This window comes from Microcaecilia unicolor, chromosome 12 (assembly GCF_901765095.1).
Source record: "Microcaecilia unicolor chromosome 12, aMicUni1.1, whole genome shotgun sequence".
Lineage (NCBI taxonomy): Eukaryota > Metazoa > Chordata > Amphibia > Gymnophiona > Siphonopidae > Microcaecilia > Microcaecilia unicolor.
In genome coordinates, this window is record NC_044042.1 from 29,248,349 (window position 1) to 29,267,325 (window position 18,977).

At 44.8% G+C, this 18,977-nt stretch overlaps 1 protein-coding gene across 3 annotated transcripts in view; it reads left to right on the forward strand.

Moving 5' to 3' along the window:
* IP6K3 (inositol hexakisphosphate kinase 3) overlaps positions 1-18,173 on the forward strand; it is a 52,836-nt gene extending 34,663 nt beyond the window's left edge. For all 3 annotated transcript variants that reach the window (XM_030221743.1, XM_030221742.1, XM_030221744.1), the window contains exons 3-6: positions 4,079-4,283; positions 7,115-7,293; positions 8,148-8,323; positions 16,489-18,173. In XM_030221743.1, coding sequence (XP_030077603.1) covers positions 4,079-4,283; positions 7,115-7,293; positions 8,148-8,323; positions 16,489-16,962 — 1,034 coding nt within the window. In that variant the 3' untranslated portion in view covers positions 16,963-18,173. The remainder of the gene's footprint in view (positions 1-4,078; positions 4,284-7,114; positions 7,294-8,147; positions 8,324-16,488) is intronic.
* Positions 18,174-18,977: the final 804 nt, after the last annotated feature.

Below are 18,977 nucleotides of genomic sequence, written 5' to 3' on the forward strand. Positions count from 1 at the left end.
ACACACCAATTCTGCCTTGTCATAGATTCTGTGACTGGTTGCAGGGGGCCTGGCTATTGTGGGGTGGGTCCTTCAGTGATCACCCCACCCCTGAAGGGTGGCCTGGCATTTGAGTACCGGCACCTTTTTTGCTAGAAAAAAACACACTGGTTAAAAAGCTCATATGGCATGTGTTGGAATCAGTAGCTTATATGGGCCCTGATTAATTGAAATACTTTAATCCATATCCCCTATGATTTCCCCTACTTTTAGTGTCATAAGTACACTGATACACCAGTATCTGATTGGCTCATATTGGATGATTACAAAAAATCAGGAAGATCAAAACCAACAAACCAAGTTAAACCATAAACTCACTGTAACAAACTTGGATTCGAAGTAAATTTATCTTTTCTATTTATACACTTAAAAGTGTTATAAAATATTTTAAAGTGTTTAGAATGTGCTCAGACCATACCGTTTACACCCATTATATCCCCAAGAGGAATATGTGGTGGTGTCACAATGGAACCATCATTGCACATACGATGTTCCACCTCCTAATTGTGTATGTACATACAGCTGAGCCTAAATAGATCTTCACCACCAATATATACATACTAGTAAAAAAAGGCCCGTTTCCAAAACCAATGAAACGGGCGCTAGCATGTGTTTTTTTTTTTCTGTGTGTATGTGTCAAAGAGTTATTTTGTGTGTGTGTGAGTGTGAGTGTGTGAGGGTGGGGTGTTTGTGTGCAGGTTGTTGATGTGTGTCTTTTTTTTTGTTTTGTTTTTTGCTTGGGGGGTTGGGGATGTGCTGTACTGGCAAAGTGGGACGGATTGGTGTGTGGCTTTGAGGGTGTGTTTCTGTTGTATCGTGTGTGTGTGTGGCTTTGTCTGTCAAGGAGGTTTGTGGAGGGGGGTCTTTCTGTTGGTGAAATGTAAATGTGGTTGTAGGGGGGTTAGCCTTTGCTGAGTGGTGGATTGTTTCTTCCGGGTTTTTTTTTGTGTTGTGCTGAGACAGCAGTGTTGTTTTAGATGGGCAGAAGGTAGAGGAGCAAGTTCTTGGTCTGTCGGTATTTTTTGGCCGTTTCAGGGCTGCTGTAGGGGAACGCTGGAAGAGAAATGTGCTGTGGGAAGCAGCGCCATCTTTTTCCATTGGGCTGGGGTTCTGGGCATCCTGGAGGTGGGTGACGGCTTGCCTGAGGACGGGGATGGTTGTTTTAAGTTGGCAGAAGGGAGAAGAGCACGGTCTCGGGCCGTCGGGGGGTGATCCAGCATGTTCGGTCCATTTCAGGCCGGCTGCAGGGGAATACTGGAACATTTATGCGCTGCGGGAAGCAGCGCCGTCTTTTTCCGGGTGCTCGGGGAATCCCCGAGGTGGGAGATGGCTTGCCTGAGGCTGGGGATGGTTGGGCACGTCCTTGGCCGCTTCGGCAAAAGGGAAAGAGGAAGGGGGTGGGGAGTTACCTGCAGCAGCGTGAGAAACCGGGTATTCTTTGTTTTGTATTATTAGTTTGCATTTCTGTTGAAGAAAGAGTGGATGCCTTTCGAATGATGGAGGTGGTGCGTTGGTGTGCGGTTGTTTCGTTAGTTTGGCAGTCAGTCTCCAGCGATTCCTTAGCAGGGAAGGAGTAGGGAAACACGCTCCGCTCCGCATGTTTCCCTACTCCTCCCCCTTCCTTGGTCGCTGTTTGCTGCTGACTGGGTCGCGGGTAATCCTTCCAGCTGGGCCGCAGCTTGCCCTGTTTGCCCACATCCCAGATGGTGAGGGGCACGCTGTTCTCTGGCTCCACCGACTCCACATCAAGCGAACCCAAATATAGTCTGTGCTATAGGCCCTCCAGCACTCTTCAGTACCGGCATTAGGCATTAAAAAATTTCTCCCCCCCCCCCCCCCCCCCCCCCCGGTCTATTTTTGCACATACCCACAGCAGGAATATTCTTCTCTCGTTCAAGCGGTGGTGCTGCACAGATAATGAGCCGTTCTGCTGGTGAATGCTCCTCCCTTATTGCCACGTAGTTTCCTCTGATAGGTCCGTGTTACGTCGCCTAGCGTTGCCTGGGAACGGTTTTGTGATGGTCCTTTGTGTTTCAGAATGTTGAGGGTGTTTTTCTGATTGGTCTGTCATGCGAGGGCGGGGCAGAGAGACATGGTCAGTGTTGTGGCTTCACCACCATGAACTGACGAACCCTTCAGGGAGTGACTGAGTGACTTCAGAACGTTGTCTTCAGAATGTTGAGGGTGAGTTTTATTATAGTAGATATCTATAACATGATGTATATAAGTCATAAACTACTCAAATTGGATGCTATTAAGCTTAAGCTCAAGCCTCTACCCATAAAAAATGGTGCATTTTTCTATTACCATCCAATACATAAATAATAGAATATACAATACAGCATTTGTTTGAATCTCAAGGAGATATATGCTAGTTCAAGACACCCTGATCTCAATTCCCCGCATATCTTACATACACCAACAATACATCATATTGGATGATGTCACATATGACACCATCAACAGCAGGACCCAATCAGTTCCAATGGGTGTGTCCTTGCAGGTGTCAACAAGTCAGGGGTTTCAAATGTGTGTAGCCATTAACCAGGGGCGTAGCTAGGTGGGGCCACGGGGGCATGGGCCCCCGCAGATTTAGCCCTGGCCCCCTGTTTTCACCCCCCCCCCTTCCGCTGCCAACCCTCTCCTACCACATTCGACCCCCCCCCCCTCCCCGGCCGCTGCTGTCAGGTACCTTTGCTGGCGGGGGTCCCCAACCCCCGCCAGCCAAAGTCCTTGACAGCGCTTTGCTGATCTGGATTCTGTTTCTGTGAGTCCTGACGTCCTGCACGTTCCTACATGCAGGACGTCAGGACTCACAGAAACAGAATCCAGATCAGCAAATGCGCCAGGCTCGGAGACCAGCGCTGTCAAGGACTTCGGCTGGCGGGGGTTGGGGACCCCCGCCAGCAAAGGTACCTGGCGGTGGCGGGGAAAAGTTGGCAGCGGCAGGAGGGGGGGGTCAAAAGTGACAGGGGGTTGGCGGCACTTGGGGGGGGCTAAAATGTGCCCCCTCACCTCTGCCTGTGGACCCCCCTCCCACTGAAGTCTGGCTAAGCCCCTGCCATTAACTAACGCTGAAGGACAGTTTGAATCAATATCACTTTCGTAGAGAAATCTACACTCACTATTTTCCAGCATGGGATGCGTATCCAGTGAATAGCGCCACTGCTTACGTTATGAACTTTTGGGAGCCCTTTTACTAAGCCGCGTAAGCATCTACACGCGCCTAACGCACGCCAAAATGGAGTTACCTCCCGACTAGCGCGTGGCTTTTCAAGTAATTTCATTTTTGGCGCGCATCTGAAAAATATATTTTTTTTATTTTCAGGCGCACCAAGTGCCATTTGACGCACGAAGGTCATTACCACCTGGATTCTTTACCGCTAGGTCAATGGCTGGCCATAAGGTCTCAGACCCAAAATGGATGTGCAGCAATTTTGATTTTGCCGCACACCCATTTTCGGCAAAATAAAAAGGCCTTTTTTTACAGGCGCGCTAAAAAATGGATCGGCACGCACCCAAAACCTGCGCCTACACTACTGCAAGCCATTTTTCAGCGCGCCTTAGTAAATGCACCCCTTGGAGTCTTGAAAGGAAGAAGCAGGGCTTGCTTTGTCCCACGCAGTCTGTTTCTGATCTCTCTTGCCACAGATCTGGCCTATTGGAGAGCTTTGGTGCTAGAGTTGTTTTGAAGGGGGGAAGAATCCAAACTATACGGAGGGAGTACTAGAACATGTTGTACAGAGCAGACCCAGAACTAAAGAATGGGAACTAGCCAAGAATATCCCCAAGTGGCTTTCCTAAGATATCTCTCTAGCCAGGGTACACAGATGATGGATCAGTGCTATAAATTTCATCTGTCTCCAACACTCTTAACCTACTAGAGTTACTGCGAAAACACGCTCTGACGTAGTTATGTAATACTTGATGGTGTGATATTCCATGGCAATTTTTGGGTGTGGCTGAGTTAACTGAGGTGAGCTAAGGCCATTTTTTCCCCTGCCTCAAGCCCCTCTTCTCTTCTGCCTCCTATTTGAAGGTGTCGTATCTGTGTTCCTGAGGAAGGACAGCAGGGGTCGTCTTGGTCTGATTGCCAGCCCCCAGGCAGAGGGCCTCACCTCCTTCGACATGGGTACAGAATCTTCATTGTCAATTTGGAGCAAGCTGAAATGGGAGAAGCCAGGTTGCGGCGAGGGCTCTCTGACCAGATGGAAGAAACTCAAGAAGGCGACCATTAATGAGAGGTGAGGTCCTGAGACCAGTGAGTGATGCTGACCCAGTTGCTAGGGAACATGCTATGTGCTGGGCCACATTAACCAATACAGTAAGAGGAATAGGTGGCACCAAATCTAGAAACTCAAAAAATGTTCTTCCTACAAAACGAAATACCGTATGGTCTCTGCAATTCAATAAATACAAACATCCAGTGCGACTCACAAAAATATGCAAATGGAGAAAAAGACCTCAGAATAGTAACTGTAATCTGTGCATCAACTGCATTCTTTATGGGACAGATTCTATATACGACACCTAAAAAATTGGCGCTGAAAAAAATATGCCTAGGCATATTCTATTAAGTATGCCAAAATTTTGACGCAGTTTATAGAATACACCAAGTGCCCATTCATGCGACTAAATTTGGTGTAAATGTCTATTCCTAAATTAGATGCGGACCAGCCATATTCTATAACAATGCGCATAGATTTTAGAACCGCCCATTCCACGCCCATGGCTATGCCCCCTTTTCAGCTATGTGCCTTAGAATTTACGCATATTACTTTACAGAATTCGCTTAGATAGTTGTGTGCGTAAATTTTGATTAATGACAATTAGTGTCAATAATTGCTTGATAATTGGCCATTATCAGTGCTGATTGGCTTGTTAACTAATTAAGCTGCATGTGCAAATCCAGAATATGACCGGGTTTGCGCACACAACATAAGTCGCACTATATAGAATCTGCTCATTTAATCACTGCTCAGAAAATACTCCACAACGCAAAAAGAGTTAAACTGGAAAAAAAAATTTTTTAAGTAAAAATCGAGTTGCACAGGCCAAAACGTCAAAAACAATGTAGAGATATAGACAATTTATGAAATCTCAAGCCTTTATTTGCACTGACAAGAAGCAAGTGTTGCCTGGAACATTGTGACGTTGGCTAATTTAATAGACTTGGTTCTTAACTTTTATGGGGGAGGGGAGGGAGAAAATTGGATGTCAGAGTCTTTTTGACTTGGGGCTGACAGAGTTTCCTCCTGGCATCAATAGGATAAATATGGTGGGATTGGTTGTGGTACCTTCTGATGCTAACCTTTTCCTGTCCTGGAAGTCTCTTCTCTACTTTCACCTCCTCTCCTGCTTTTTCTCTTGGCACTGACAGGCAGCCCCATTTACCAGGTTTACTTTTATTCAGGTTTGCATCAAGCGGGGCAGTTTTACTTGTATATGCTGTTTAGTCCACTGGTGCAGAAATTACAGTTAGTGTAGTTACTTACCTGAAATGTAGGTTCTCCGTGGACAGCAAGATAAGTCAGCCACATATAGGCATGCCTTCAAAGGGGAAAGGTTCCGCATATGGAGCTCCGCCACTCAACTTTAACTCCTTTCCTGCTCCATCCCAGCCATCTTACAATACTTGTTGGCATAATATGGTGTTGAGGTCCCGTGGTCTAACTGGGGGATGTAAGTTGGTTAGGCCTTCCATGAACCAAGCAACCAGGGAATGGGTAGAGACTGGTTTGTTATCTACATGGTTGTGGTAGGCCGCAATAGAGCTTAGGTGTACCTCGATGGATGTGGGTTTGAGGCCTCCCTCAGATAGGGCCAACAGGTATTGTAAGATGGCCAGGATGGAGCAGGAGAGGGGTTCGAGTGGCGGAGCTCCATATGCGGAACCTTTCCCCTTTGAAGGCATACCTATATGTGGATGACGCATCCTGCTTGTCCTAGGAGAAATATGGATTAGAATGCAAAATGGCATGAAGAGAAGTGCTTAGCACAGTGACCTCTGTACTGGCTGAGGCCCTCTTCTCCACAGTGCCTGAGGCTGGGTATCACTGTCCTAGGCCCTGCTCTCCTCCACAGTGCCTGAGATTTGTATATTTTGCATCTGTACTAATTTATACTTCCAGACCTGCCAAGTCTTTTGCGGGTCATCTCCCATACTCCTGCCGAGGAGCCAGGATCTCCTGCTGAGTGGCCTTCCCTTCCAGTGGCAGCAGGAGAGACCTTCCTAAAACGTCATCTCCTGCTGCTACTGGTCCTAAGGAAATGACGATTTAGGAAGACAGTCTCCTGCACCACTGGAAGGAGAGGCTACTACTGGTGCCGCTGAGGGCAGGGCTGGGCTGAGTTGTGGGTGGGACAGGGCAGAGTTGTGGGCAGGGTAGGCGGGCCCTAAATCTCCCACATAGGAGGTTGGCCCCCTCGGCAGCTCTGTACTTCACTGTATATTTCACTAAGCATTGTTAAACCAGCCAAATGTACAGACTGTCCTGCTCACTTATTTCTGATCTGTGACTTTCAATTGTCTGTACCCAGTGCAATTACATTCTAAGCTCACTTTTATTAAGTCACTTCTGTATGCTTCTCCTACAACAAGACAGGTGTAATTAGGATAACCCCATGTGCACCATCTCCTAGGGAGGTTACAAAACAATACCAGATTTTGGAGCCTTGAAAGCTAGGTCAGAATTCAGTCTATCAATTTCCCAATGTGTCCTGGTGACACCATACCCGATCCATTTTTTAAGATATCCACAGTGAATATATATGAGATCAGTTTGCGTGTATTGGAGACCCACTGTATACAAATTTTATCTTATGTATATTCATTGCAGATGTTCTGAAAACCCAACTGGCTGAGTGGTCATTGGGACAGGCACGGAAACCAGTGATGTAGCTGAAGTCTGTTTTACCAGATATACTTTCTTACCTCAAAGGGAGAGGTTTATGCCTTGGGAAGTGCTGAAATACCATTCAAGTTTCACTGTTTCCCAAAGCTTAACAAATTTGCTTCCTTGCCTTCATCAAAGCAAATAGTCATGTCTGCTTTCTGCTTTGCTGCCTGCTTTAGCTGTTCAGGGAATGCACTCCTGAGGGCAGAGGTCCATTTCCAGACGGAAGTGTCCTGCTATATGGAAGGCTCCACCAGAACCTCTTCTGAAAGAATCAGCTATAACCCCTGGGGACTACAGTGTCACAAGGAGCAGCTGACACGCATGTCATCTGAGTGCCACGAGAACACACTGCACCGTATCCTTTCCACAACCTGATGCACACTGTGGTTTGTGTGCTGAAAGGATGTCTCTCTGTTTCTTTAAAGGGGTGCAAATGCCAGCTAACTTCAAGCCATCCACTGAGTTAGGAGAGTGAATCTGCTAAGTCTCTGAAAATGGGTGATGCGGATAGAAAAGAGCTTCCCAAGCCTGTCCCAAAGATGCCATAACCAAACAGTTTTTTGGAATGTTTACAGTGAATTTCAGCGTTATAAAATAGGCATATACTGGGTTTCCAATGAATGCAAAGTATCTTATGCATATTCATGTGAACATGCTAAAAATCTGGCTGTGGTGTTCCCGGATCAGATTCGGGAAGGCCTGGATTACAAGGAGGATACTCTGGAAATCTGTGGCAGTGAGTGTCATACCTAGCAAAGTGTCATCATGAATGTTTCCAGAGGTGAGTGATGTGGTTAGGTGGGGAATTCTATGGACGTTTCTGAACGTGAGTGATGTGGTTTAAGAGAGAAATTCTATGGAAAGTTTCTAAAGGTGAATGATGCATTAGGAGAGGAATTCTATAGAAGTTTCTGTAGGTGAATGATATGGCTAGAAAGGTGATGCTATGGAAGTTTCTGTAGATGAATGTTCTGATTGAGGGGAGTGCTTTGGACATTTGAAGAGGTGAATAACATGGGTAGCAAAGCGATACCGTGGAATTATCTGGAGGTGCGTGATGTGTGTAGTAGAATGATGCCATTAATGTCTCTAAGTGAACCTCATAAATAGAGGCTGACCTCTTCCCATGGGGATGCAATATTTGAGTTGAAAAGCCCCTCAGCGGAAGGCTTATTTTGGCAGGGGACAGTTTTCCTCAACTCTGAGCAGGATTTTTGTTGCTGGAAAACGTGGCTTCCAAGTTCAAGTATCCCTGCATCCTGGACCTGAAGATGGGCACACGGCAGCATGGCGATGATGCCACAGAGGAAAAGAAAGCACGCCACATGAAGAAGTGTGCACAGAGTACGTCCAGCTCGCTGGGAGTGCGCATCTGCGGCATGCAGGTAGCAAACATTTCTCCTTCAGGCCCTCCACAGTCCCATGAGCTGAAACTTAAGGACCTAAATTTGTATATTCTAGAACAGGGGGTGGGCAACCTCGGTCCTTGAGGGCCACAATCCAGTCAGATTTTCAGGATTTCCCCAATAAATATGCATGAGATCTATTTGCATGCACTGCCTCCATTGTATGCAAATAGATCTCATGCATATTCATTGGGGAAATCCTGAAAACTCGACCTGGCAAGGGCCAAAGTTAGACACCCCTGCTCTAGAGCAATGGTTCTCAACCCAGTCCTTGGGACATGCCCAGCCAGTCAGGTTTCAGGATATCTACAATGAATATGCATTAGATAAATTTGTCTGCACCAGTGGCGTTCCTAGGGTGGCTGACACCCAGGCGGATCGCTGAAGCGCCCCCCCCAGGTGCAGCATGACCCCCCACCCCCAGCGAAAGGGCACCTCCCCCCCTCCCCGGCGAAAGGGCACCCCCCGGGTGCATTTTTACCTGCTGGGGGGGGGGGGGGTTTCGCGCACCTGTCGGCTTCGCTCGTTCCCTGCTCCCTCTGCCCCGGAACAGGAAGTAACCTGTTCCGGGGCAGAGGGAGCAGAGAACGAGCAGAGCCGACAGGTGCGCAGCACCCCCCCCCCCCCCCCCCAGCAGCATGCACCCAGGGCAGACCGCCCCCCCCCCCCCCCTTGGTACGCCACTGGTCTGCACTACCTGCATTGTATGCCAATCTATCTCATGCATATTCATTATCAGTATCCTGAAAACCTGACTGGCTAGGTGTGGGATAAGGATTGGGTAGAGAGCCACTACTCTAGAGAAAAAGAAGACAAAGTGAGATTTGATAGAGAAATCCAAATATCTCAAAGGTATTAATAATGCACTGGAAGTGCACATTTTTGAGTGGAAAGGAAGTTCAGAGTCAAGATGGAATGTTCTAGGGGGGCAGATTTGTGAGTAAAATTAAAAAGCATTTTTTCCATGGAATGGGTGGTAGATACATTGATCAACTTTCCAGAGGAGGTGGTGGGGGCAAAGCCAGAACAGAATTCAAGAATGCCTGGAATAAGCACAGAGAATCCTTATTTGAAGAAAAGTGAGGGAAAGTCAGATCGAAGGGTAAAGGTTAAGGGGTCATGGATTTGATATACTGCCTTTCTGTGGGGTCCATGTCATTTTTACAGAACAGAGCAGAATTCTGCTGCCAGAATGAGGCCTGTCTGAAATCAACAGTCTCCTGTGTTTATCAGCTTGGTTGGTACACCATTAAAAATACTGCCTAATATCTTTGGGCATGCAGCAAACTATATAGTTATGGCACCTCAGGAACATAAACACTATCTCTTAGAAGCAAAAGTTACATTAATGTTTTAGTTCAAAGCATATTTGAGCAGGACCAGCTGCACTACTAGAGGGACTAGGTGTTTGCCTAGGACAACAGAATATAGGAGGGAGCAACATGGCCAGCAGGACAGAAGTGAAGCACTCAAAAGCCGTTGTCAGTTTGGTGGCAGCAGGCCTTTGAACATATACACACTCACAAGGCCTGTCCTGTCCCTCCTTCTCTGACAGAAAGTTTGCTTGAGAAGAGGCAAATCTAGAACAAGCACAGGTGCTGAAGGGCCCTGGGTAGGCCGAGGTTTGGGGGATGGTGGTAGACAAGGGCAGGAAGCAGCTCAGCAAGGGGAAATCAAGAGGGGAAGATGCTAGACATGGCGGGAGGTGTAGGTGAAGAAGAGATGCCAGACACACTGGGGGGAGGGGAGGGGAGGGGTGGATAGGGAAGGGGAGACTCTGAACACCTGGGAGGGTATAGAGAAGGGAAAATTTTAGACACCTGGAAGTGGGGTAGGGAAAGAGACATGCTGGATACTTGGAAGAGTAGGGAAGTGGAGATGCTGGATAGCTGAAGGGTACAGGGAAGGGAAGATGCTGGATGCCTGAGGGGTACAGGGAAGGGAAAATCCTGGACACCTGGAAGTGGGGTAGGGAAGGGAAGGAGAGATTCTGGATACCTAGGAGGTGTAGCAGTGATGTAGCCATGGGGGAGAGGTTTCCTTTATGAACCCCAAAAAATGGACTTCTGGCTATGCCCCTGGGGTATAGGGAAGGGTAGATGCTGGAAACCTGGAAGGAAGGAGGCGTGCTGGATACTTGGGAGAATAGAGAAGGGGAGATGCTGGACATGGGACTGAGGTAGGGCCTTGAGCAGCCCTGTTGGGGAAGGTGTTAGAGGGAAGCACATAACTGAAGGTTTGCCAGTGGTGTCACATATCCTTGGATCAGCCTTGCAGCTGCCTGTTGCTGACAGCACTGGAAGCAGAAACTCTGCACTGGCTTTTCTTCTCCAAATTGTTACTAACTGGATGATTTTAAAGTAACCCCTTATTGGAGCTAAAGAGAGACTAAAGGGCCCGCAATGACTGTTTGCAGAGACCCTCATTAATTAATGGCCTATGTCTATGGATCTCTTTATTAGAAACAATCTCAACACCTTGTCCCAGAGGTTCAGATTAATTATAATTCTGCAATGCAAAAGTTTCCATCTGTCTAAATTTGCAAGCAGTCTAATTATGTTAGAATTTAAGCAAATAACGATCCCAGTGTGTACGAAACAAGGAAGGTTATGGAGGTCTTAGAGAGCTGGGTGATATGAAGGCCTGGGGCACCCTCTGGTTTGTAGCTTGGCAGTCCTGTTTTATGCAGGAACACGAGACTCCACCAAGCTCAGTCCTCTCACAGTATAACTTCTGTTTGATCTACAATTACTTCGCTTTTGGTTTTCTGTCTGCTCATGGAAACAGACTAGAAGAGCAGGTTAAAGTCTGCCCAGAGTTAGGACAGGGACTGTTTGTCATAAGTCAGATGCAGCACTCCATCAATGTTCAGGCTGTGGCTGAGGAGAGCCTGGAGTTAATACATTTCCAGGATAGATCTTCCTCTTTCTGAGTTATTTTTAATTGAATGTGCCGTCCCCAAAGGCTGAGGCCATAAATTAGCTTCCTTGGTGTCCCCGGGAAGGCTGAGGCCATTTTCCCATGGCTGAAGTCTATTGATTGTGCTGCCAGCTCTGTCCCTTTCCAATTGCTTACTTTCCCAGTATCGATCCAATTCTCATTGCCTTTTGTGTCGGAACATGTAGGCTGGCTTAAAGAAGGATCTGCTTGCCTCCCGGGCAGTGCCGTTTAAAAGGTTTCTTCATAAGTGGCTCATTCCACATATACTTCAAATGTTTTTTTTTTTTTTTTATAGTGCCCTCAATAAACAAGTCTTTGTACATTCAGGGTGAGAAAGGTGTGATTAAGTCAGTGTGTAGCATGCTGATGAGAGAGCATTGGAGCACCTCCTGGCATGCATGCTCAGATGACTATAGGCACACCGCATTTCAGGACTGAAAACAGAAGCATGGAACTCCTTCCTCTGTCTGTCTTCTTGTCGTGTGGTCATTGGCTTGAGTAGCAGCAGTATCCCTTCCCCCCCCCCCCCCGACATCCATCCCACCTGCCCTATGTCATGTGTCATTATGGTGTAATGTGTTAAACAAGGGGTGTCAGCTTGCTACCCTTGAGAGCCTCAATAGTAACACTAATACTTCATATATTCTGCAAAACACCTGAACAGTTCTAAGCAAAGTATATTCAAGAAGTCAGAAATCTCTAGGAAGTACAATATCTAACATATTGTACTAATAAAATAAAAAAAACTATGGTCTTACAGGCCATTCTTAACGAATGTGCGTGAGATATATTTGCTTGCAATAAAGGCAGTGCATGTAAACACAAACATACATATTCATCGGGTACTGTATATCCTGAAAACCACATGTCTGTCTGCCCCTTGAGTATGGCCGTTTGGAGTGGAAGCGAGGGGGAAAACAACGTCATCCTTCTCCTGAATAAAGCACTTCTTGGGTCACTTAGAGGGGAATAATCGAACGGCGCCGGCGAAATAGATTGCCGGCAATCTATTTTGGCGGCGCCGCAAACAGCTGCCCGAACCGTATTATCGAAAAAGATGGCCGGCCATCTTTTCTTTCGATAATACGGTTTGGACCGGCCAAATGCCAGAGTTCGCCGGGTTTCAGATGGCCGGTTTTGTTTTTCAGCGATAATGGAAACTAAAAGCGGCCATCTCAACCCCGACTAAATCCAAGGCATAAATCTGCATTTGGACGTTTTTCTCACAAAAACTTTCAAATTGGTATTTTCAAAGCCAAGGTTTAGATGTTTTTCTATGAAGTCCATCAGAAGTGCATTCAAATCACAAGGGGGTATGTCAAGGCGTGTTAAAGGCTGGATCTGGGCATTCCTAACACTTGGACATTTTTCAGCCATAATGGAATAAAACAAAATCGTCCAGGACTAAAACTAAGACATTTTGAGCTAGACCTGTTTTTATAATGAATAAGGCACAAAAAGGTGCCTTAAATAGTCACTGGAGAGAATCAGGGATGATCTCCCCTTACTCCACCAGTGGTTACTGACCCTCTCTCACCCCAAGAAAATGTGATTAAAAAATTACTAACCAGCCTCAGATGTAATACTCAGGTCCATTGGAGCAGCATGCAGGTCCCTGGCGTAGTCTGGTGGTGGGTGATGGACCCAGGCCCATACCTCCCCCTACCTGTTACACTTGTGGTGGAAACTATGAGCCCTCCAAAACTTACCAGAAACCCACTGTACCCACATATAGGTGCCCTTTTCACCCATAGGGGCTATTGTAGTGGTGTACAGTTGGGGGGGGGGGTAGTAGGATTTGGTGGGCTCAGCAGACAAGATAAGGGAGCAATGGTGAGATGTGTACCTGGGAGCATTTATTTGAAGTCCACAGCAGTGCCCCCTAGGGTGCCTTATTGCTCTCCTGGGATGTCTGTATGGCCAGTCTACTAAGAATGGTGACTCCTTCTACATCCCAATGGCTTGATTTTGTGCATTTTTCACTTCGATCTTTGTTTGTTTGTTTGTTTTCGAAAATGGACCAAAAAGATAAATGCACAGAGCAGAAAAACATCTAGTAAATAGCCAGTTTTGAAAAAAAAAAAAAAAAAAACAGAAAAGATTTTTTTCTGTTTTGAAAATGGCTATCTTCCCCACTTGAATTTTGGATATTTTTAGCAAAACGTTCAAAGCTGGACTTAGACATCATATTGAAAATGCCCTGTTTCAATATCAGGGGTGTAATTAGCTAAAATAAATAAATTCCCAGGAAAGAGAGGAAGTGAATCTCTAGGACATGTGAGCAAAACATGCATGCATTTGATGTTCAAAGGTACATGCTTTGTTTTGTCCTCTTTCTGCTGGCCCCAGGAATAGAAGGTGTAAGATACACACACAATTTGCAAGTAGGAGGATATCAAACAAAATAAAACATGGAAAAGAAAATAAGATGATACCTTTTTTATTGGACATAACTTAATACATTTCTTGATTAGCTTTCGAAGGTTGCCCTTCTTCGTCAGATCGGAAATAAGCAAATGTGCTAGCTGACAGTGTATATAAGTGAAAACATTCAAGCATTACTATGACAGTAAAATAGATACCATTGGAGATTCTACATGGAATGTTGCTACTATTGGAGATTCTACATGGAATGTTGCTATTCCACTAGCAACATTCCATGTAGAAGGCTGCGCAGGCTTCTGTTTCTGTGAGTCTGACGTCCTGCACGTACGTGCAGGACGTCAGACTCACAGAAGCAGAAGCCTGCGCGGCCACATTGGTGATCCGCAAGGGCCGACTTCTACCTGGAATGTTGCTAGTGGAATAGCAACATTCCATGTAGAATCTATAGAAATCAAACAAAATAAAACATGGAAAAGAAAATAAGATGATACCTTTTTTATTGGACATAACTTAATACATTTCTTGATTAGCTTTCGAAAGTTGCCCTTCTTCCTCAGATCGGAAATAAGCAAATGTGCTAGCTGACAGTGTATATAAGTGAAAACATTCAAGCATTACTATGACAGTCTGACAGGGTGGGAGGAGGGGGGTGGGTCAGAGGTATGCATGGGGACATCAAAGCATATCATTGATATTCTAACAGGGTGGGTGTGGATAGGTGAGGGGTGGGGTGATCAACAGAGACATACAGCTTTATGGTTTATAATGGGCTAGGATGCTATATTGGAGAAACAGGCCAGATGCTTAAGACAAGATTCAATTTACATAGACATCATATGAACAATACTGGTGCCAGCAGGGTTCCCACGCCTGTTGGTCAACATTTTACAGGACCAGGACACTGTACCAGTGATTTCACAGTGAGAATCCTCAAAGGTAACTTTAAAACCATACAAGAACGTAAGACCTTTGAAGTCAGAATGATTGAATATTTTAACACCCAACAGAAAGGACTTAACAAGGACCTGGGGTTCCTAGCCCATTATAAACCATAAAGCTGTATTTCTCTGTTGATCACCCTCCCCTCACCTATCCACATCTATCCTGTTAGAATATCAATGATATGCTTTGATGTCCCCATGCATACCTCCTACCCACCCCCATCCTCCCACCCTGTCAGACTGTCATAGTAATGCTTGAATGTTTTCACTTATATACACTGTCAGCTAGCACATTTGCTTATTTCCGATCTGAGGAAGAAGGGCAACCTTCGAAAGCTAATCAAGAAATGTATTAAGTTATGTCCAATAAAAAAGGTATCATCTTATTTTCTTTTCCATGTTTTATTTTGTTTGATTTCTATTGATAACCTTAAGAGTGGACTAACACGGCTACCACACTCCTCTACTCAAGTAGGAGGAGCTATTCAAAGTTGCCCACATAGTGCCCTATCCAAGGAGACAAGCTGATGCAGTGCTGCTGTTTTTACCCTATGAAACAGATTCCTGGCGGCACTAAAGATAAGTGTTCGTTAGATGTGATCATTTGTTAGTTAAAGTTACAATTGGAGATTTTTTAGCCAATGAAGATTCCATCCCGATATAACAGACATGATCATGTTCTGAAGCGGGAATACAGAGGCTTTTTTCCTCCATTTACATAATACAAATAGCAACTGTTGAATGGTTTTGGCCACTTTAGCTGGTAAAATAACATTTGTTTCGAATAATAGTGGTAACATCCTATTTTTGAATAAAGTTGTTTCATAAGGAATTCAACAAAGATATCAGAACTACATCTCCCCGCATGCATTGGAGTAAACCGGTACTTGTTCAGCCTTTCCCTCTAGAGATGGAACTTTATGATCACCTTGCATAAAGAGATGTAAGACAATTTTAAAATTACACTCTTAAAGCCTCCCCTGTCCATTTCAAATCCTGCTGCTGCCCTCTGTGATTGTGGGCAACTCGCTTAACCCTCCGTTGCCTCAGGGGCAAACTGAGATTGTAAACCATGGATCCTTAAATTCAATCCTCGAGGTCCACAACCCAGCCTGGTTGTCAGGATTTCCACAATGAATATGTATGAGATCTATTTGCATGCAATGGAAGCATTAATGCAAACAGATCTCATACATATTCATTGTGGAAATCCTGAAAACCAGGCTGGTTCGTTGACCTTGAGTGAGGACTGGATTTGAGAATCCCTGGTTTACAATCTCAGTTTTACAATCTCTGGAGACATGAAAGTACCTAGTGTACATGAATCTAAGTCACCTTAGACTGAAAAAGAAAGTCAAAGTAAGTAAGTAATTAAATAGACAGATAGATAATTACTGTGAATGCTCCCTGCCATGTGTTCCCAACATAAATGTACCCCTATCCTCTGTTACTGCTTCTCTGGCATGAGTTGTTAATATTAATGCCTCCCATTTTGTTATTGATATGAAATTCCCCCATGTTCTTTCTATTTATACATACCTAACCATGTGCTTTTGTTTGCAACGTGAATCCTGTTATAAATAGATTTTAAAAGAAAGATCTTTGGTTTCTAGTGCTCTCCATCAGGATTCTTCACCCTCCCCAACATTCAATCAATTAGATGAGAACCCATACTGATCTTCAACTCTGAATTAATGTATTCATTGACAAATAATAATATAGTCTAATATTTTATGACTCAATAAAAAAAAAAAGGTTTTGGAACCAGACACAGCTTGCATAATGGGGAGACTGGATGGTCTTTATCTGCTGTCAGTTTCTAAGTTTTATTTTCTATAAAGGATACATGATTCATTCTGCATTGTCCTTTGTTTCAAGGTGTATCACGCTGACAAGGGTCACTTCCTCTGCAAAGACAAATATTATGGAAGGAAGCTCTCCGCAGATGGCTTCAAGCAAGCTCTCTACCACTTCCTGCACAATGGAAAACATCTTCGAAAGGATCTCGTGGAGCCCATCCTCTTCCAACTGAGGGCCCTTAAGTCTGTCATTGAAGGCCAGAGTTCCTACAGGTTCTATTCCAGCTCCCTTCTCATTGTCTATGATGGGCAGGAACAAGTGGATCATAAAGTTACCTCAGATCACCAAGGATGTATTCAGAAGAATGGATGTACTGCATCGTACATTGTGAACAGTCTTCCCAAGGTTGATGTCCGCATGATTGATTTCGCTCACACCACCTACAAAGACTTGAGGGGCAACCAAACCAGTTATGATGGGCCTGACCAAGGCTACATTTTTGGTTTGGACAACCTTATCCAAATTCTGCAGAACATTCAAGCAGGAGAATGACAAAGGCTGAAAATTGCACAAATATTATTGCAAGAGAGATCTCCGATAGCAATGAAGATGAGAAGAGTTTCTGGCTATTCTAGACCTTGTAGTTTTTGATTCCTGTTGTTGGAATGCCTTTGACCGTCCAACTGTATTTATATACATGTACACAACATCTGCATAAATTAAAGCATGGGTAGCTTTCTAGTCCCAAAAGAAAAGCATCAGTGATGCCAAACGCCACCAAAAGTGCCGGACTTAAGTAAAGTGTAGGGCTGCAAACTTTATATACTGTGCATTTGAACAACCCTGCTTCATTATTAGCAACCAACCAAAGAACTTTAGTACTTGAACGAGTCTTAAGGTAAAAGAACAACCTCATTCAGCCTGAAGGACTAAAACCTAACATTCTTGCAAAAAAATAGAAACATAGCAGGGCTGAAAAATTGACAATATGTGAATGATAAGGAAAGCAAACATCCAGACAAATGTCTGATCGTGTCTTAACATGTTGCATTACTGGAGGTTATTGAACTTCACAAAAACATTTACGGGCAACCTTCCCAAAAAGTGACACACTGAAGACTGACATTAACCCCACAAGATGTCAGGCTCAAATCTGGGCATGGTGGCACAAGAATTTCTTGCATACCACCAGAGCATGCCTTAGTCGTGTTTTGTATGTGAACGTAGATAGTATGTGCTTTACTGGCTAAAGAACAACGACTAGGACTTCTTTATGTAATGTTTACAGACTCAGTGAACTCATAATCACATGAGGAACAATATGTTCTCTTCATTCCTGCAGTGAAAACCACCTTCCCCAGTGGAGTAAGGAATGGTGGGTGGATAAATCATATGACGTTAACTTCTCTCCTTCACTGCCTCTACCTATTTGATTAGAAAGATCATACTTTCTCTTTCACACTGCTTTAAAAACCTACTTCTTTTAATTAGCATTTGACTCCCAGTGATGTCACCGTTCACCCAATCTTTTGGGCTGTACCCTGCAGCGGGAGAATATTAGAATATGTGTTTTATTATATATTTTGGGTTATGTTGTATGATTTTATTTTGGGTGAATGATCTATGTTTTTTTGTATGAATGGAAAGTTTGATTTCTTTCCTATAATTTTATGGAGTTCATGTAGATAGTATTTTGTTTTTATATTATACATTGTATATTGTAAACCGTTCTGGCTTGCTTTGCAAATAGAGACGGTTTTAGGAAAAATAAATGATAAACTTGTATGTTATTCTGATTATGTGACGACTCTTTGGGTTTGGCTGCCTGTTGCAGGAGAGATATGATACAGACATTTAAATACTTAAAAAGATATTAATCTACAAACAAATGTTTTTCAGAAATGGGGAAGCAGTAGAGCTAGAGAACATGAATTAAAGCTGCAGGGTGGTAGACTTGGAAGAAACATCAGGAAATACTTTTAAACGGAGAGGGTACTGGATGCCTGGAATATCCTCCCAGGGGAGGTGGCGGTGGTGGGAACAAAAACAGACTTGATATACCACAACTCATTAATATGTCCCACAGGTTTACAACATATAACAACTAGAGTAGAAGGCAGGGCCACCGAGAGAGGAGCGGGGGGGGGGGGGGGGGGCAAGATTCCTCGGGCCTGGCCTCCAAGTAACATAGTAGATGACGGCAGAAAAAGACCTGCATGGTCCATCCAGTCTGCCCAAGACAAACTCATATGTGTATACCTTACCTTGATTTGTACCTGTCTTTTTCAGGGCACAGACCATATAAGTCTGCCCAGCAGTATTTCCCGTCTCCCAACCACCAGTCCCGCCTCCCATCACCGGCTCTGGTACAGACCGTATAAGTCTGCCCTCCCCTATCCTCGCCTCCCAACCACCACCCCCTCTTCCCCCCAACTGCTCCGCCACCCAATTTCAGCTAAGTAGGGCCCAGCACTGCCTACTGCTGTCTGATTCACGATTCAAATAGATTAATTTTAGTAAAAATTGAGCCCCCCCCCCCCATACCTTTTAAAACAGTAGTTCTTCAC